At 51.2% G+C, this 17,520-nt stretch overlaps 2 protein-coding genes across 2 annotated transcripts in view; both read right to left on the bottom strand.

Moving 5' to 3' along the window:
• Nucleotides 1-17,520, bottom strand: part of ENTPD4 (ectonucleoside triphosphate diphosphohydrolase 4) — a 241,090-nt gene that overhangs the window by 33,213 nt on the left and 190,357 nt on the right. The window lies entirely within an intron of this gene.
• NKX3-1 (NK3 homeobox 1) lies at nucleotides 12,111-14,800 on the bottom strand. The gene is made up of 2 exons (XM_056363019.1): nucleotides 14,464-14,800; nucleotides 12,111-12,511 (listed from the first exon to the last, which is right to left on the bottom strand). Exons 1-2 carry the CDS (start codon nucleotides 14,798-14,800, stop codon nucleotides 12,111-12,113), a joined length of 738 nt encoding a protein of 245 aa, XP_056218994.1.

The raw sequence follows: 17,520 nt of genomic DNA, 5'->3' as shown, positions 1-17,520 counted from the left end.
GGAAAATGTTTCTGGCCCCGAGGTGGCTCCAGGTGGGGATTTGGGTTTCCAGCTTCGTGTCCGATGGAGGTGGCTTTGCTGGCGAGGATGCCAAGTCAACCGTGCTGTTGCCATTGTGGCCACGGGGGTGGGCACTCAGGGGGTCTGTAAGCAGAGGGGCATCACTGCGGGGTGGGCGAGGGGTGTCCTGGGGTGAGGGGTGCCCCAGCAGCCTGCTTGGTACCACGGGCTTTGCCAAGGCTTGGCCACCTGGGTAAGCAGAAGGAATTCCTGAATTCCTTGCCTCTTTGGGGCCAGAAATTGTTAGGGGGTTTTGGGTCAAAGTGGGGTCTTTTTGGTCTATCCAAAGTCCACCAAACCTTATTTCTAAATTACAGAACCACAGGCTGGTGAGGTGGGAAGGGCTCTCTGCAGACCACCCAGCCCCCTGGTCACACAGGCTCTCCTCAAGCGGGCAACACAGCTGTGTCCAGCGGGGGTGGAATGTCTCCAGAGAAGGAGACCCCACCGCCTCTCTGGGCAGCCCCCTCCCCTGCTGGGTCACCTTCACAGCAAAGAAATTTTTTCTCATCTTCATATATGAATATTTGGGCACCACTGAAAAGAGCGTGGCCCCATCCTCTTGATGCTGACCCTTAAGATATTTGTAGACGTTGATGAGATCCCCTCTCAGTTTTCTCCAGGCTGAACAGTCCCAGCTCTTCCAGCCTTTCCTCATCAGGGAGGTGCTCCAGCCCCTCATCATCTTTGTAGCCTCTGCCAGACCCTCCCCAGTAGCTCCTTGTCTTGAACTGGGGAGCCCAGCACTGGACACAGCACTCCAGACGCGGCCCCACCAGGGCAGGGTAGAGGGGGAGCATCACCTCCTTTGACTCTTTCCAACATTGTCATGAGGATCTGGAGTTCTTGCAGGCCCTTTTCCTCCTTTTCACCTCTAATAAACCTGGCAGAACCCCGTGGTCCTTGTCCCAAATCCAGCATGAAAACCAGGTTGTCTTAAAATCACATTTCAGCTTACCAAGCGCTGTGCATCTCTGATTTTAAAAGAAGAGCCTGCAACTCCTTGGAGTAAATCTCCAGCCTTAAAAATCTGGCACTGGGGCTGGAGGATTATTTTGGGAGCAGCCTTGTGTAGTTTTAACAAGGGGATGAAGTGTAACTTGCTTCCCATCAGTTTTGTTCAGAATAGATGCTGATCCCAAGGGCGCGCGCTTTCCAGTGATACAGGAGGCGTTGATTTCAGGGTGCAGCAGTTAAGGGATGCACCTAAAATCCTAAAGATGAGCTTCTGTTGGGATGCAGCCAGCCAGCAGTTCTACCCCAGCCCTTCCTGGGCTGGCAAAGGGCAGCTCAGCTGGGAATAATGAGAATAATTATTATTTATAGATAATAGGGTTTAGCAGCAAACATCTGGGGAGTCAGGGCTGGCTGCAAAGGGAAGCAGCAACAAGATGCTGCTCTCCTTGGTCCATCCCAAAGGTAAATAAGGACTTTCCTTTTCTTGCCTCTTCTGTCCTTTCTCTTTTCCTTGCTTTATTTTTACTATCAGTGAAAAATCAAGAAGGTGCAACCGATGGGCTGGAAAGCAGGCTGCCTCGCCCGGTTGATGAGCTTAACAGACAAGATCGAGCGATAACATGCTATTTATGCTCAGCAAGCTGCTTTTGACAGCTTTCTATCTCTGTTTGCACTGCAGAGTAAATATTTACACCGCCCCCCCCCCCGCCCCTTCCCCCTCTGTAGTAAACTTGTGTATTGTCCTGGAAGGTGAGGCGTGTTGGCAGGCTTCATGCTTGCCTCTTAAATACTAAATACTGGTTTTGTACGAAGGCTGGTGAGGACCCCTACAGCTCTCTTTATCGGGGTCACCCTTCAGCTGCATCTTATTCCCAGTAATTCCCCAAGAAGTGAGAAACGCCCCTGATTTGTGCCTGCACAGGGGGAAATTCCTGTGCTCGGCTGATGTGTCATCACAAGGGACATGAATTACGCAATTAAACTTGTAGCTAAATGGCTGGCGATGCCAGCTCCTGTCCATCTGTGTCTTCCTCATTAGGCTCAGGGGCAGTAAGGGATTTTTACACCTGAATTACTCAAGGTTCTGAATTAAAGTCTACTGAAATAAAGGGAAAAACACCCAGGAAAATGAAAAACCTACAAAAAGAGGCTCTGCGCCCTCGCAAGATGCCCTGGGAGAAGCTTTCCTCGCCTGCCCACTGCAGCTCTTTGGCCCCAGCATCCCCGAGGAATTCAGGCTGCTCCCCCTCCCCTTACCCGGTGAGTAATTGAAACTTTTCTTATGTTTTCTTTGGTTTTAGTTTGCTAAAAGTTGTCTGACTCCGTTAAAGGCTTATTTTGTGCTGTGTCCTACTGGTGCCATAACCAGATAGAAGATGTGGCTGGTTATGGAGGGAAACACGGAGATATTGTATGTTGGGAAAGCGCGGGGTGGCTGCAGAGTGGGGAGCACCCGGGCTGAGCCCTGGTTTTCCCAGGAGAAAAAAGCTGCGGTCGGGAGAAGGGGGTGATTTTTCCCTGGATGGAGCGGCTGGCTGAGATTACCAGCAAGGCTGAAGGACGTCTGCAAAACATCATGTCGAGGGTTATCTCTTTTCCCTCCTTTCTGCTTTAAACCTCTGGCATCTGCCTGGCTTGTTGATGGCCGTTCGGTGGAAATGGAGAAGTTTTGAGCCGATCAGGATGGGACACATCCGAGGGGCACGTGGGTACCGAGAGCGGAGCAAGCAAAGGCCAAGGGCATCACCCTGGCTCCTGGGTCACCTCCAAACTTTCAGGATGGAGGAGGAATGAGCCACTGGAGGTGTCACCCACGGGCATGTGGCACTTGCCAAGAGCCGTGACACCAGTGTGCCCGTCTCCCTCTGGGCTGGGTGGCATTTTGCCCTGGGAACGCATCTGATTTTCTAATTGACACTAATGGCTTCTTTGGAACCAGTACAGATTATTGTGTAAATATCTTTTGAGGGTATTTTTTAATGCGTCTTCTTTATCTGGTAGACCGTAGCAACTCCTTAAACTTGCAGGACTTCCTGCAGTGAAAATCTATAGAGTGGTGGGTGGTTGCTTTGCTGTGCTCAGCACCTATATGGAGGTCTTGGGTTGGGACCAACGAATAAATTCCCTGCTACCGTATGGTCCATCGTTTAGAAATTTCCCAGTTGGTGTTTTTCCTAGGGGTCTGTCAGTAAGCAGGATGAGCAGAAAAAAATTAAATAGTAAACTGTAATATCTCAGAGCTTGTGGGGGTGAAAGGAGAAACAGCAACCAGGGCTTTGCTGGAGGGTGGGAGGTGCACCCTGAGCATCAGTTGTGAGTACGGCGGGATGTCAGGGGACAAATGCTCCCTGGGACACGTGGATGGCGATGGCCACGTCCCCAGGACCGTGTCTGGGGATGCCATCCAGGGGGACCTTCTGGCAGAGAAGTTGGGGACAGCGGTGGGTGCAAGGGTCCCGTGGGACCGGGTGCTCCCCCCTGTGCCACCAAAGCTCCGGCATTTGGACTTTTAAGTCATTTGATTAATCCAGGATCTAGGCTGTATTTGTTCACCGCGTATGATCATTATTTTTGTTTCTCTTCAAATATTGTTTCTGCTTTAAAGGGTAATGAACATAAAGACAAATATCTCACTTTTTCCCTCTTGAAATTTCATTAAGCTGCGTGTTTACCTTGGGTGACAAGATGCAGCCCATGGAGTGAAAGGTTTTCCGGCCACACCTTAACCTGCTATCTTATTCTGCCACAATTGTCCACAAAGAGAATAAAACCACTTGTATTTATCCACAAGATTTAATTCCTTTTAAAAGACAAGGGTTCCGTTTGTAGAACAGGCAAGTGTTTTCCGCCGGGCTCTGCAGGTGTAAATCTGTCATGGAGCATTGCAGCGGGGCCAAGCCCTGGTTGCGGGTGGCTGGGGAGGAGGGGAACGTAATTCCAGCCCCAAATATTGCCAGTTTTGGGTCATGAGCCTTTTGCTTTTGGGTCGAAGCTGGTCCCTACCCCCACTATGCAGTATTTATCCCAGCGCAGCATCCTCACCTTCGCTTCCCGCCTGCTTTGCTGCCAGCACAGAGGCACTGATAGAAGCAGTTTTGGGGGGAGGAGGAGGAGGAGGAGGAAGGAAACCAGGCTTTCCCCTGGTTTTCTTTTTCCACCTGCTATCATTTGCACAGCAAAGCCTGCTTGTTATTGCCCGGAGGAAACAAGACCTTCCAAAAACTGCTCCGAGATGCACGTCTGCAACAGCCAGCACAGCTCAGGCGCAACCACTGATGGGTTGAACCCTCCAAGTACATTTATCACCTTCATTTAAAATTTTCTATTATTTTATTTGCTTTAAAGCTCTGTCCCTTACGATGTTTTTAGCAAGCGGGATGAGAAGCGTGCGGTGATCGGTGCCTCCAGGGCTGCTTTGCGAAGGAGATGAGCGGTCTCCTGGTGAAAGAGAGTGGTAGATAAATATTGCAGTAATTCCTCCTCTCACCAGTGCAAACAGAGGATGAGGAGGGTTTGATGTGCCACTGACACGTAGAAAAAAGCTGCCTGGCAGGGAGGGGTGAAATATTGGTCATTTGCTAAATAACCCCCTGAGGTTGCTGGGGCTGGGAATGGGGGGATCTGGGGGAAAGGTGCGGAGAGCAAAGGGTGCCCTTCTCTCTTGGTGGCTGCAAAAATCTGGGTGAGAATGGAGTAGGTCTTGGTGCCACAAATAAAATCAGTCCCTTGGCCCCTCTTCTGAAGCCTGTGAGCTCCAGACCCTGGGTTAGATGCTGCCCTGGTGCTTGGCTTGCTGCCTGGTGCCCAGGCATGGGGCTGCCTCCTGTTGAGTCGGCTCTAGCAAAGCTCCCCAGGAGCGGCTTCTGGATTTTTGCCCTAAAATTCTCCACTTTCCTATCAGCGTGGAAAAATCCCAATGTTTCCATGCTGCCATGGACAAGGCTGTGGCTTTGGGGTGCAGTGCTGGGTCTGGGAAGTTTTGCTGCTGGCTTTAGTGGCGACCATCACCGTCTCCTCGAGGCTGGGGGGCTGGCTCCTGATCGGAGGTGGGAAATCCTTCTGGATTCGGCACCTCTTCATGCTCACATCATCAAACACATCACATTTCTGGGGAGCAGGGAACTGAGCCCCCCCGGCGGTTTTATATGGAAGCTTGGGGCTTCCTGGGGAGCTGCTGCAGGAGCAGTGCAGGATTGGTGCCAACTCGCAGGTTATCTCCGTTCCCTCTCATTTTAAAGGGCTGACGGATAAAACCTGCCATGGAGAAGTACAGTTCCAGGGGGAAGAGCTGATGCAGGTAGCTACTTGCTGGGGAGCAACATGGCTATCCAGACTAAACCAGTGGTATTTGGGGAAAACTCTCTTTCATCACGGCAACTTGCCTGGGAGCTGAGCAATCTGCATCGCCCTGCCTCGTACGTGACTATACCTAGCAGCAAACACATCCCATAGACACTGGCAGGATTCCCGGCCGGCGCAGCGCTCGGAGTCTAGAAAAAGGATTAATATTATCTAGCTAGTATAAAGGGAGCCCACGCTCTACTTCATTCAGACCCAGCTGGGGGGCGGGGGGAACATCTGGATGTGTTTGAGGGGAACATCTGGTATTTGCTGCAACCCCTGGGCTGCTCGGTCCTTTGACAGCCCCGTGCCGGGGAGGGAGCTTCGCCCCGGCCGAGCAGCGCAGCCGTTGGGATGATGTTTGCAAAGCATTTAGCCATCCTTCTGCGGAGGAAGTTACTCTGGGTGTTACTCCGTCCTGTGTAAATCTTGCAAATCTCCACCCGAGAAGCCCGGGTGCTGCCAGCCCCCATGAGAAAGTGGCTCCAAATGAATAATTGCTTCGTTAGAGCTCGGCCAGTGCGTTTTCCCAGTGAACTCAGCCGCGGATTCTCAGGGGAGCGGCGAGGAGCCCTGGGTGCCCCCACCCAAGCTCTGTTTGCAGAGAGACTTGTGCTAATAATCCCTCGGCTTTCCAGCACGAGCGGGACCCCGTTGTGCTGCCTGGGCTGGGAAATTCACCAGCCGGTGGAAAAATACCACGGGAGGCTTTGCCAAAGAGCTGATATCCCGGCTTTTATCCCTTCCCGGTAACTCTTGGGGATGGGGTCCCTTTCTCCTCTGCGCTGTCACTGCTGCGAGCCCCGGTCCAGCCTCGCCAGGCTCAGGTGGTGCAAACAGCCACTGAGGATGTAAAATCAAACGATGCTGGAAACTCGGTCTCAAAAGCTGGGAATGTCTCGGGCTGGGCAGCCAGGGCTCGATGGGGATGTGCAGGGCCGAGGGGACACTGGCCTTGCTCCAAGGTTATGCCACCTCCAGCCTGCAAGAAACTTGCTTTTCTGGAAATCCGGTTGCCACAGAAGGATCTGGATGGGAAGAAGAGCTGGGGAGACCATGCAGGGCTGATATCTCTTGCAAACCCAAACCCTCGTGCTGGAAAAAGCCTGAAGTGCAAACGCAATTGGGCAAAACAAACGGCTACAGTGCTGTGAGCATCCTCCCCCACTGACTCTGCGGAGATCCCCTCCCCCAGCTCCGGCACTATCCAGTGGGAATGTCATGCTACGGTGGGAGCCTCCCTTATGTCCTTGCTCTCCCTGCCAGCTCTCAGAGCAGAGGGCCAGGCGTCTCCCCTGAGCCCAGATGCTGCAGCTCCCTGCTGTGATTTCCCCCCCCTCCCCCATCCCCGGGGGGTCCATGGCAAGGCTGTGTCACAGGTGACACGTGTGGTGCCCCTCTTACCCCCCCCCCCCTTTCCTCTTTGGGGCTGGGGGATAAGCAACAACCCCGAGTGCGTCTGCTCAGACACCCCATACCCGACTCCAAAAGCCTTTTTCTTTGCCCGTTTCCTTTTGTCTTCCAAGACAGGAGCGTTTCAGCACAAAATCCACCCAAGCATGCTTCGCGCCGAGCTCCTTTTCCTGTAAAAATACTTGTCTTATCTCTTGACTTTCCCTTCTGTAAGCGGGCTGCCATAAATTTCCGCGGGCAGACGGCTTTGGAAGCACTTCCAGGGCTATTCGTTGTGGATTTCTCTCTGCCTTTGGCTGTTCTTAATAAATGGTGCCCAGACCATAACAGAAGAAAGAGGAGGAATGCACCTCGGATTTTTGTGAGAGGCAGCAAAGGAGTTTCCCATGGGAACGCCAATCTGCAAAGCTGCGTTTTGCCACATCTCCAAAGTACTTTTTTTTTTTTTCTTTTTTTTTTTCTCTCCCCCCCCCTTTCCTTTTCCTTCTCTGTTGGCTCTCCATCACGGTGAAGACCTGCCTTGATGATTGCACCACTCAGCTTCTCTTGTGCTTCCCTGATCCTGCTCTGGCGTTGCTGCTGCCGGGATGCTCAGGGCTGGAGAAAGCACCAGGTCTTCCTCCGTTTTGGGTCCAGCACCTCGAAATGGGCTGTGGGACTCCCTGCCTTGTGATGGCCTTGCCGCAGGGGCTCTAGCTGGATTACAGAGAGATGAAGTATTTTTATGGATGACAAGAGCATCCACAACAAGAATAATAAATATTGAAAATCCTCAAGGGTTTTAAGAGCTCTAAATCCCTCTGCTTTATGGCTTAGCTTGCCTCTCTCCTTGGGAAGCAGCTGCGCATCCTAGTGCTCTTTGCTGAAAAGTTTCTGTGCCTCACTCCAAAGCACCTTTGTAATAACTGGTTCCAAAACTGGTACCGAAACTCGGGGAACACTGGTCTGAGGCAGCTTGGCACTTTGGGCATCCTCGCATCTTTCTATCCCCTATTTAGTTTCTTGTAGTGAGCTTGTTCCCACTGCTCTGGTTTGCAAATGTTGTGTAGGTCAAGTTGAAGATTTTTCTTGGCTCCAGTCCTGCCAGTCCTTGCCAAGTATGTGGTTTATTGCATGCAAATGTTAGTCAACAGTCACATTATCCAAAGGCAGCCTTTTTTCTTTTTTCTTTTTTCTTTTTTTTTCTTTTTTATTCTCTAGCTTTAAATAAATGATTTGGCACAAACAAGTGTAAATGTTATGTCAGCATTAGACACTGTTTAATCTTGATGGATATGTTAGCGGCAGAGCGTGACACTAATTGACAGACATTAAATGATGCTTTCTGTTTCTAGTTGCGTACAAACAGGAGTTCTGCTTCATTAAGGCTGATTAAAACTCCACTTTCCATAGTTAGGGTGGTGTGGTTTTTTTTTTTTTTCCCCCCTGTATTAATCAAAGGGGTATTTATCACTGGGAAAGCCTGCCGTGTCGTTTCCCTTGTTGTGATTAATGCTTTAACACTCTCGGATGATTTGGTTATCCAAATGGTACAGCCCTTTTATTTGTCCTCGTTCTTTGTGTTTGGGGAAATAAAAAACAAAAAAGGAAAACCCCACTGGAAGTCTATCTTCCGACCATAAAGAAACTACTTGGGGGTTGCAGAGAAAAGGGTTGGGAAGGAGGAGAGGGAGGGCTGGGGTGAGTCAGCCAAGATGTTTCTCCGCAGCAGAGGTTGGGAAGGGGCTGGAGATGCTGCCTGCATCCCTGCCTGCATCCCTGCCTCCAGCCAGCACTGGGGTCAGACCAGAACTTGCTTTGACAGGTGCCCCCGCTGCAAAAAAGCTGCGCTGTGCCCATGTCACTGCAAACTTTGGCGAGCGACAGCTTTGTGCTCTGGGTTAGGACCAAGGCAGAAGCTGGGAGCAGGACCAGGCTGCTGGCAGGATGAGTGCAGGGGGAGGAGATGTGATTTCCAGCCCTGGCTGCAGGGACTGCTGCTTGTCACTGCTCGTGATGAACGGTCACCCACGGACGGGAGCTGTTGTTCCCTTCCACCACGCCGCTGGGTGAAGGCAGCAGAGCCTAGAAAGCCGCGGCTGCCTGAGGATTTAGCTGCTGAGGATCCAGCACCAGCCTCCTGAGGCAATAGGAGCTCCCCTGAGATCTCATTTTGCCATCTTGATGCCTGCTTTGGTTTGTTTTTGGGGTTTTTTTTTTTTTTTGGTTTGTTGTTGTTTCTTTTTTAAAGCATCTAGAATACAAACCGAAGCTGGGAGTGATGGCAGCTATTGCTGCCCGCTTTCTGTTTGGGAAAAGCTGCCGCTGCCAACAGCAGAGGGGAGGGAGTGTGTGCACGGGCAGGCTGGGACCCAAGGTCAGTCCCTCTCCACCTCTGTACAAGGGAGAAACATTCACACTGGGATGAATCCTCCTTCCTACGGCCCTACGGAGCCCCACGCTGCTCCTGATCGCGCTGGTGTCGTTGCAGGACCGTCTGCAGGGGCAGACATAAAAGCTGTGCTTGTGGTGCAAAACTCTGGAGGCCACTGGGATGGCGCTTAAATCAGGGGATTACGGGAAATTTGGGGGTGATAAAGTGTTTCACTATATAAGCTCTTACTTTTGGGAAATAGTCACCTGTTTCATGCTCTTGGGACAGTCAGTGGGATTAGAGGTTACTCAGTCGTACTCTGTGCCTGGCTGGATGGGTGATGGAGCGGCATTTGGTGCTGAGCACCTAGAAATCGCGATGGGTGATGATTTACCACCTGCCAAACGGTGTGAGCTAGGGCTCGTGGCAGCTCATTGCACAAAACCTCGCTTGAGTGCAGCTTCTGCAGGTGCTGGTGGTGTGAGCAGCTGGTGCTGGTGGCACAGCCCCGGTCATTTCGTGGCAGGAACAGGGATTAAAAGAAAATCCAAACCCAGGGCAAAAAACCCACAGAGGCAGCTTGTTTTTAATAAAGACTCTGCACTCTTTATTCCAAAGGCCAATGCACATCAGGTAAAATAGTATATATATATAAAAAAATGTACAAAAATAACAACTATTTGCACTGAACTTGCTTTATACCAGCAAAGTTAAGTATAAGCAGTTGGGTGTTGAAGCAACAAGAAGGATATTTTACTGGTTGTAAACCATTAGCAGGGAAGAAAATCAGTAGCTATGACATGAACATTTTCCCAAAGAAACGTCCAAGAAGTTCAGCTCATATCTCATTTTCCCCACCCACACGCCCATCCCTGCCGCTCTTCCACTGCCTGTGCAAAGGATGCGCTGTGATCCCTGCTGAGGGGCAGCTCCAGGATGGTCAGAGCTGCTAATTCGGTGAGTTTAGTGCTGATTCAGCATCTCTGCATTGATTTAAGGAGCATCCCAAGGGTCCGGGTGTGGGTGAGCCCACGGGATTGCAGCTGGACCTCCTCCCCCTGCAGATGCAATGGGGAGGGATGTGTGCCTGGCGGGGGCTTGGCTTTGAGGCCATAAGGGCTTTTTTTGTTGCTGTTTTTTGGGGTTTTTTTCAGTTGTTCCAAGCAGCGGATAAGCAAAGCGTGCAGCGGATAAGGAGCGGGAGTGAGTTTGCAACACATTGCAACAGAGAGGGGGGATGGCCTCGGCTGAGCACCGCCGCGAGGGAATGGGCCGGGGGATACACAGCATCTGGGAGCAGGAGCTGGAAGAAAAATGTTATCTCAAGATATTAGGGGTTACTTTCAGACAATCGGAAAGCAACTGGTCATCCTCCCAGGTTTGATAGCAAGAGCAAATGAGTATCTACTGCAAAGGGCTTCAGCCTGCACCTTCTCTCCCCATCCTCCCTTCCCCAACATTGTAACACCCCCCCTGCGGACCCCCAGCAACTTCTCTCTTCTCCTCTGGGAGCTTGCAAGACCTGGATCTACCAGGCAAAAAGATCAGTTTCCAAATAATCTTGTCAAGAAGGACAGATTTAAGCAGTTTCTATACGTTATTTAATTGTCTGTATTTCCCTGCTGCAGGGCGGGAGTTGGACCACTGTGATTTTTAATTCTTTTTCGGAAAAAGCAGGCACCATGGGAATGTTTCTTGAGGTTCACAGGGAAGAAACCTCCCTGTATTTTTGTTTCAGAAGATTCAGTTTGTTCCAGCAGAGCTATGCTAGCTGAAAAAAAGCAGTTAATGTGTTTCCTCTCTTGGAAATCTCATTTATTTCTAGATTTTTCTCCCATGGACTGAGTGGCATCTAAAGTTTTAAGTATGATTAGTTAAAAGAAAAATAATCATTGCTACTCTGCTAGTGCAAATAGCCGTCTCACTAAAAAATCACTTATAAAGACACCATCCTCTTTAAGCCTCGGGGCTGGGAATTGGGCTGATTTCACCTAAAACCAGCGAGTTTGGTGCTTCGGGAGCTGCCGGGAGCGCTGAACTCTTGGAGCTGTTGCTGTTGAAAAGAGCTTATATGGGAATGTTCAAACAGCGTCTACACCCGGATATGCAAAACTCATCTGTCATTGCGCTATTGTCCGTGTTCCCGAGGTTTTCTGGTTTGGCTTCTCGGGGCTGGCGAGGCGCTGGCAGCGGCGGTTGGCATCTGGGCTGCGAAGGCAGAGGGACGGGTTTGGGTGGGGGTAACTGGCACGGCTCTGTCCCGGCAAGCCCGGTCCCCGGCTGCAGCTCTGTGGCCAGCTGGCACTTCAGGTTATCAAAAAGGTTTGTCAGAAAAAGGATTAATTCTCCCCCCAAAACACGTGCATTGCCCTGGGTGGAGGCTGCGGTGCTGCCTGACAGCAGGCAGAAATCTTGGGGGGGCTCTAAGTTCCCTCCGGGACCACTAGCAACTATGGTAGCAATGGCAGAAATGCACTTTTTAAAAATTTTTTTTGGTATTTTTTTCTTTGTTAACCCTGGGTTTTAGATCATAGAACAGCTGGTGGTCCAGATAGCTGAGCTGGGGCTGTATCAGCACCAGCCCAGGATCGGTGCTTTGCTTTCTGCCCACTTGATCGCAGCAAGGGGCAAAGGCTTTGGGGGGTGCAGGAGATTTAGGAGGGGCAAAGAGGGGTGATCGCTGTCTCCAGGGCTGGACCATCCCTTTCTGCCCCTCCAAGAACCTGTAATATTTTACAGCTGCACATTGAACCCTGAGTGGTGTTGTCAGGCATGCTGAATTATATACTTTTAAAATCTTGGGCTTTTGGGGGTCTTTTTTTTTGGCTTTTTTTTTTAATTGTTAGCAGCAAGAGAGGCTTGCGATGCTGATCGTTCCTGTGCATGGGGTCTCCCTCTCCTAGAATTAGTGCTAGAAAGAGTGATGGAGTATTTAAAAAAAAAAATGAAGAGAAAGGGATGTTTTCTACCTAAAAAAAAAAAGCGGTTACCACCAGGAGGGACTCCAGCCGTTCACGTAGTAGAGGCAAGGCAGGTACTGCCAGCCACCCTGCAGCGCGAGCAGGGATGCTCCGGGCAGCGCGGCCGCTTTCTGCCCCACCAGCCGCGTGTCCAGTTTGCTGCTTTCCGAGCCGATTTGTTTCCTTTTGGTTTTATACCTCCTGTTCTGGAACCAGATTTTCACCTGGGTCTCGGTGAGCTGCAGGTTTTTGGCCAGGTGGGCTCGCTCGGGGGCCGACAGGTATTTTTGGTGGCTGAATTTGCGCTCCAGTTCGATGACTTGGGTGTGGGAGAACGCTGCCCGTGAGCGCCTGGGCTGCCGGGGGGGGCACGGGGCGATGGGCAGGGGCTGCAGCGGGGGGGCACAGTCTGACAGGTACGTGGCATCTGCAGGAGGAAAGAGCTGAGAATTACCCACTTGGAAATTGCCCGAATTTTTTGCTTTTTCCCTTCCAGAGAGCAAGATACTCGTATTATCTTGGAAATATTTTCAATTATTGGTGTGAACACTCTCTTAAAGTCATATAAGGGAGTTTTTTCTTCCTAATCACACTTTCTTAACTCTATAGGCATGCGTTCAGTACAAATGTACTCTTAAGGAACTAAAATAAGACTAGGAAATAAAATAAATAATATAGAAAGGGATATTTTGCAATGCTGGTGGAGGTCTGCCTAAAACCCCAAGGGGCTGTTGTTGTGTACAGCGTGGCATCAACAGCTCTGGAGATTTTTTTTTTTTATTGCAGGATTCATGCTATTAGGCACTTCTTGTGCCTATGGGAAAATCCTGATCCCCAAACAAAACAAGTTGCTGTCCTCAAGCTACAGAGGGTAGCTCTGAGACAGGAGATCAGCGCGGCTTAAAGCAGCCTGCAGTTAGAAAGCGCTGAAAATAAATCCCTCCCTTTTCTCTTGGCAATGCCAAGAAATTTTGGGGCAGATTTTTAAACCTTCAGGCCTGGCTTGACATATATAACTGCAGAGCTGGCCTTGGATCACAGCTCCGTGGTGTTTGCCTCCAACTTATTTCTTGTGGCACCGATGGGTCACCTGAGCCGCGACCCAGAAGGGTGCTGGGCTCCCTGGGACGTGTCCCCTAGAGCTGTTACAACTTTTTGAGTCCATTTATTTATGCGGTTAGTTCTTTTTTGTGTATTGCCCAGCCTGGGATGGAAATAAGCTGTTGGTTTGGTGTCGTCGTCGTTCCCCCCCCCCCCCCCCCCCCAACCCCTTTCCCGCTTTAGTAATTTCTTAGTATATTTTCTTAACATGTAAACATAATGCTCAAGATAGAAACAACCGGCTTAATTCCCAGCTTGTGTAAATCATGGTTGTCCCACTGAAATCCCTGGAGCTGTGCTGATGTATGGTGCCGCTTTCTGGGAGATTTGCTACAGCTTTTAATGATTTTTTTTTTTTTTTTTTTTGTAATAATCAGCCTGGTGGCTGTTTCTGAACTTGCTTTTATGTAGAAACTTCTTTTAATAGACTTGAAATGTAAAGCCAAAATTCCCCTGGCAAGGGCTGCCTTAGCTAGCAAGGCTCAGTCGCTAGAGGATTTGAAATTGCTTTTTTGGCTGTTGCAGCTCAGCCCAGGGCTGCTGGGGCAAGGAAGGGCCAAGCTCCCTCCCACAGCCCTGGCCATGCTCGTGATGCTACAACACAAGAGACACCGGTCACCAAAATTTGCTTCTGAGCGTGATTTTCGGTGTGTGGCTTCTGCAGCGCGACGTGACCGCCCACAATGAATTTTGCAATTGCGTGCTAGAAAGGCAGCAAGAGGCGTGGGATCGTTATCCATAAACCCCACGATGTGCAGTGGTACAGGCAGGAGCGCATCCTCGAATCGGGGCTGGGTATGCGGGAAAACTGAGCCCTGCTGCAAACGGCACAAATTCAACACGAGGGCTTTCAAAATATCCCCGGACCGGAGGCACCGAGGAGCTCGGTGGCATCGCCGCTCTGATGGCTGTGGGAAGGATGGGCATGGGCTGCCCCTCTGAGCTGGCAGCCAGTACCCCAGGGTGCCTTTGCTGTGGACCTTCTGCATGAAAAGGGAACTTTATTTCCCAAGATATCACAGAAATGCATCTACTGGGGACTTTTTTAAAGCAGCATTTTTAGGCAGATTCAATCTTTTGAGTTATCTGAAGCACCTGGCCAAGGGTTTGCAGGTAGTTACTATTGCTCTTACTCTCCCACTACTAGAGCGGCTACCCCCCGTGTTTAAATGCTCGCAGCAGCTGGGGCTGGATCCTGCCCCTTGGCTGCCCCAAGCGTAGACACGGCTGATCCATTGCCTGGCCAGAAGGCTCAGCCCGGGGCTTCCACCCCCTTACCTGCGTCCGGCTCGTGGGGTGTCCCTCGGGCTTGGGGTGCTGCTGGGGAACGAGGGCTCCCTGGGGCAGCCCCCAGGGCTGAACCGGCCTCTCTCCCCTCCGCCGTGGCTGCCCCTGGCTCCCCGTCCTCCGGGCTGCCAAACCCTCTGCTCTTGCCTCGCTCCGGCCATGCTCCCCGCTCTGCCCCATCCCAGAGGATGTCTTGGATGAGGAAGGATGGACGGCGCCTGGAGGAGATGGCCATGGGCTGCTGGGCTGCTGTGGGGGTCAGGTTCATCCCTGCTGGGGTGCTGCTGGGTGCTCTCTGCCTCCTTGCAGGGAGCACCCCAGCACTCATCCTCCTCCTCCTCTCCCTGCCCAGACGCACACTGGCTTCCCACCCTCCCCGCTCCGCATTTATGCGGCAGGCAGCCAAGCCTCCCAGGCCTGATTGGAGATCCCTGGCAGGAGTCTACGCCCTTCGGTTGTGTCTTGGCTCCCGAGTGGGTTTTCTGGCTGTTTGCTTCTCCCTCTTGCTCAGGACATCCTTCCCCACGGATCCATGGGGTCACAGCCAAACCCAGCCTCCTCCACTGCCCCCGCTGTTGCTCCCTTGCTGGCAAATCACCCCCAAGCTTTTATGATGAAGAGGAGGATGCCTAAGTGAGTTCACCCTTTTAGCGATCAAAATACTTCCAGGATGGGGGGTTTGGCGAGAGGAGGGGGGACCAGCATCGCCACCTTGGAGGATGCTCTGCAAGGGGACATCTTCTGCATCCAGCAGGACGGATTCTGCCACCCAGCCCCAGCAGCCGGTGCTCTGCTTGCTCCTAATTATAGAAATGATTTATGTCCCAGGGTAATCCCTACAGCTTTTTGGGAAAAATGTGGTTTTCAGGGAGAAAAAAAAAAAAAAAAAAGTGAAGAAAATAGAAGGGTGTTGGTTGGTGGTTGTTTTTTATTTTTACTTTGAGGGTTTTCTTCAAAACCCTTCCACACTGATGCACTTTGAGTTTGTTGAAAAACAGGGGGGAAATGGTCAAAGACATTTTCATCAGCTTTGCAAAGCTGCTGTAGCAAGGGCTTTAAAATCAGTTAAGATACAACAGGCAGGGAGAGCGGCTCCAGGGGCAAATGCTTGCACAGAAAAGGGCAGAGGGTTCACATGAAAACTTAAGCCTAAACCTCAGACCAATTCCTTGCCCAGCTGTGGAATGGGACAGCATTTATTTAAGAAGCCTTAGTACCTTTATACACCATCCTGCAAAATCCTACTTTCAAAAACACCCCAAAGAGCAAAACCTCCCCCATTCCAGGAAAAACCACAAGTCGAGCTCTCTGTTACGACAGATTATTTTTTTTCTGGGGCATCTACTTTATTTGTAGCTGTTCTTCTCGAGTTTCTGTTTGAAAAACAACTCCCTGCTCGCCACACAAACAGCTGTGACCCCCCTCCCCCCAGATGTGGGCAGCATGTGATTAAAAAATCACCTTGCCCCATCGTAAGGCGAAGCAATCTGGTGGGGAAGCCCCTGTGGGAGCAGGATTTGGCTCCTCGGGCAGGCAGCATCCCTGGGAACTGCAGGCACCCTCCGAGTGATGAGTGTGTATATACACACATATATAAAAATATATATACACAATGACCCCCTGTAGCCCTGTTGCCTGCAAACTTCTTTTGCTGTTGGAATAACGTAGCCCAGATCCCCCCTTCTATTCCTAAAGCCTTCACCCAAATCCAGCCCCTCTTCTTCAGCCAAAATCGTTTTTAACCTTTAAAAGAGAAACATTTAATTGAAATCCCCTGAGGACTTTGTTGATTTTTCTAGGAGGGTGGTTGATGTGCCCCAAACCTGCTTTTAACCTGCCCCTTTGTCTCATTCTTTAACCTGCTGATGCTCCTGCCTTGGAAAATGCCCCCCTATATTCGCTGTATGCTTGGAAAACGGCAGTAGCTTCCATAATTCAGCCTCATTATCCTCCTATAGCCCGAGAAAGGGAATTGGGAAAAGATTTATGAAGCAGCTGGAGCCCAAGAGTAGTATTATTGCAGCCGTGCCCCCGCCGCTGGCCCTCTAACCCCCCGGCCTGCCTTCTGGAGAGCAAATTAGGAGCTGGGAGGTGGCCACGGTGGGTGGGTGGGCTGCCCACTGCTCCCTGCCCACCCGCTCCAGCGCTTAAACCAGATCCCACCATGCTGCTCGAGGGTGCTGGGGATGGAGGGGACCCCCCAGGGGCACCCGTGGGTCTCCTGGGCTGGCCTGAGGGTACACCGCCGTGTGGGTGGGTGCTGTGCCATACGGGGATGCTCGCTGGGGTCGGGAAGTGATGCTGCTCCCTCTGTGCTGGGGTCGGCGGCCAATTTTCCCGCTGCAGAGACCCTCCCCCTGCTGATTTTAGGCTGCCCTTGCTGCTGTCGGTGCCCCCACACCCAGGGATGCAGCCCATTGTGCATCCTTCGCTATTCCGGGCTCTAGCACAAAGACATCAAGGCAAGACCCAGCAGAGGGACTTCTTTTCCCAGAAGCTGGGCAGCTCCCTTCCTTCCAGGGGGATCATTTAACTTCAATAAAATATTTTCCTGCAAAAAGAGCCAGGTTGTTACACCTCTGCTTTGCAGCCACAGCTTTACCGCAGTGGCTAGTGACATCCCCTGGTGCCATCCGTCTGTTCGACCCCTCCGTCCGTCGGTTGGTTATGGGTGGCCTCCTCACATGGCTGGGTTTTTTTGTGGCCAAATCTCTTGGTCCTTGGTTGCCAGTGCCAGCATCCCTGGCTCGTTCAGCCAAAATAACTTGTACTGATGAGCGGGGAATAATTTGGCCCAGGACAGGAGTTTTGGTGCAGGGGAAGGTTTTGTGGGCTGGTTTGTGTGTCTGGGTGCTTGGAAAAGCTGGTTCTTGCAGTGTGGAATTTCTGATTTGGGCTGGAAACGGGAAGTTTAAAGCAAAATCTCTGACATGTACTGCGGAGAGGCAGGTGACAGAGGGGATCTGGCAAACACCAAGGATTTAGGGATACCCTGACCCTACAGGGACCGGGCTTTCTGTATGTTTTGGAGGGGCATAGATGATGCCT

Source organism: Falco biarmicus, chromosome 18, assembly GCF_023638135.1.
Source record: "Falco biarmicus isolate bFalBia1 chromosome 18, bFalBia1.pri, whole genome shotgun sequence".
NCBI classification, from domain to species: domain Eukaryota; kingdom Metazoa; phylum Chordata; class Aves; order Falconiformes; family Falconidae; genus Falco; species Falco biarmicus.
Note: the sequence above shows the minus strand (reverse complement) of the source record. Positions and strands in the feature narration are given on the sequence as shown.

What these genes read in the sequence shown, in the direction of transcription:
- NKX3-1 (XM_056363019.1), bottom strand. Translation starts at nt 14,800, where the DNA reads ATGAGTGCTGGGGTGCTCCCTGCAAGGAGGCAGAGAGCACCCAGCAGC. An exon ending in ACCCCACGAGCCGGACGCAG is followed by an intron (nt 12,512 to 14,463) that starts GTAAGGGGGTGG and finishes TTCCTCCTGCAG; the next exon opens with ATGCCACGTACCTGTCAGAC.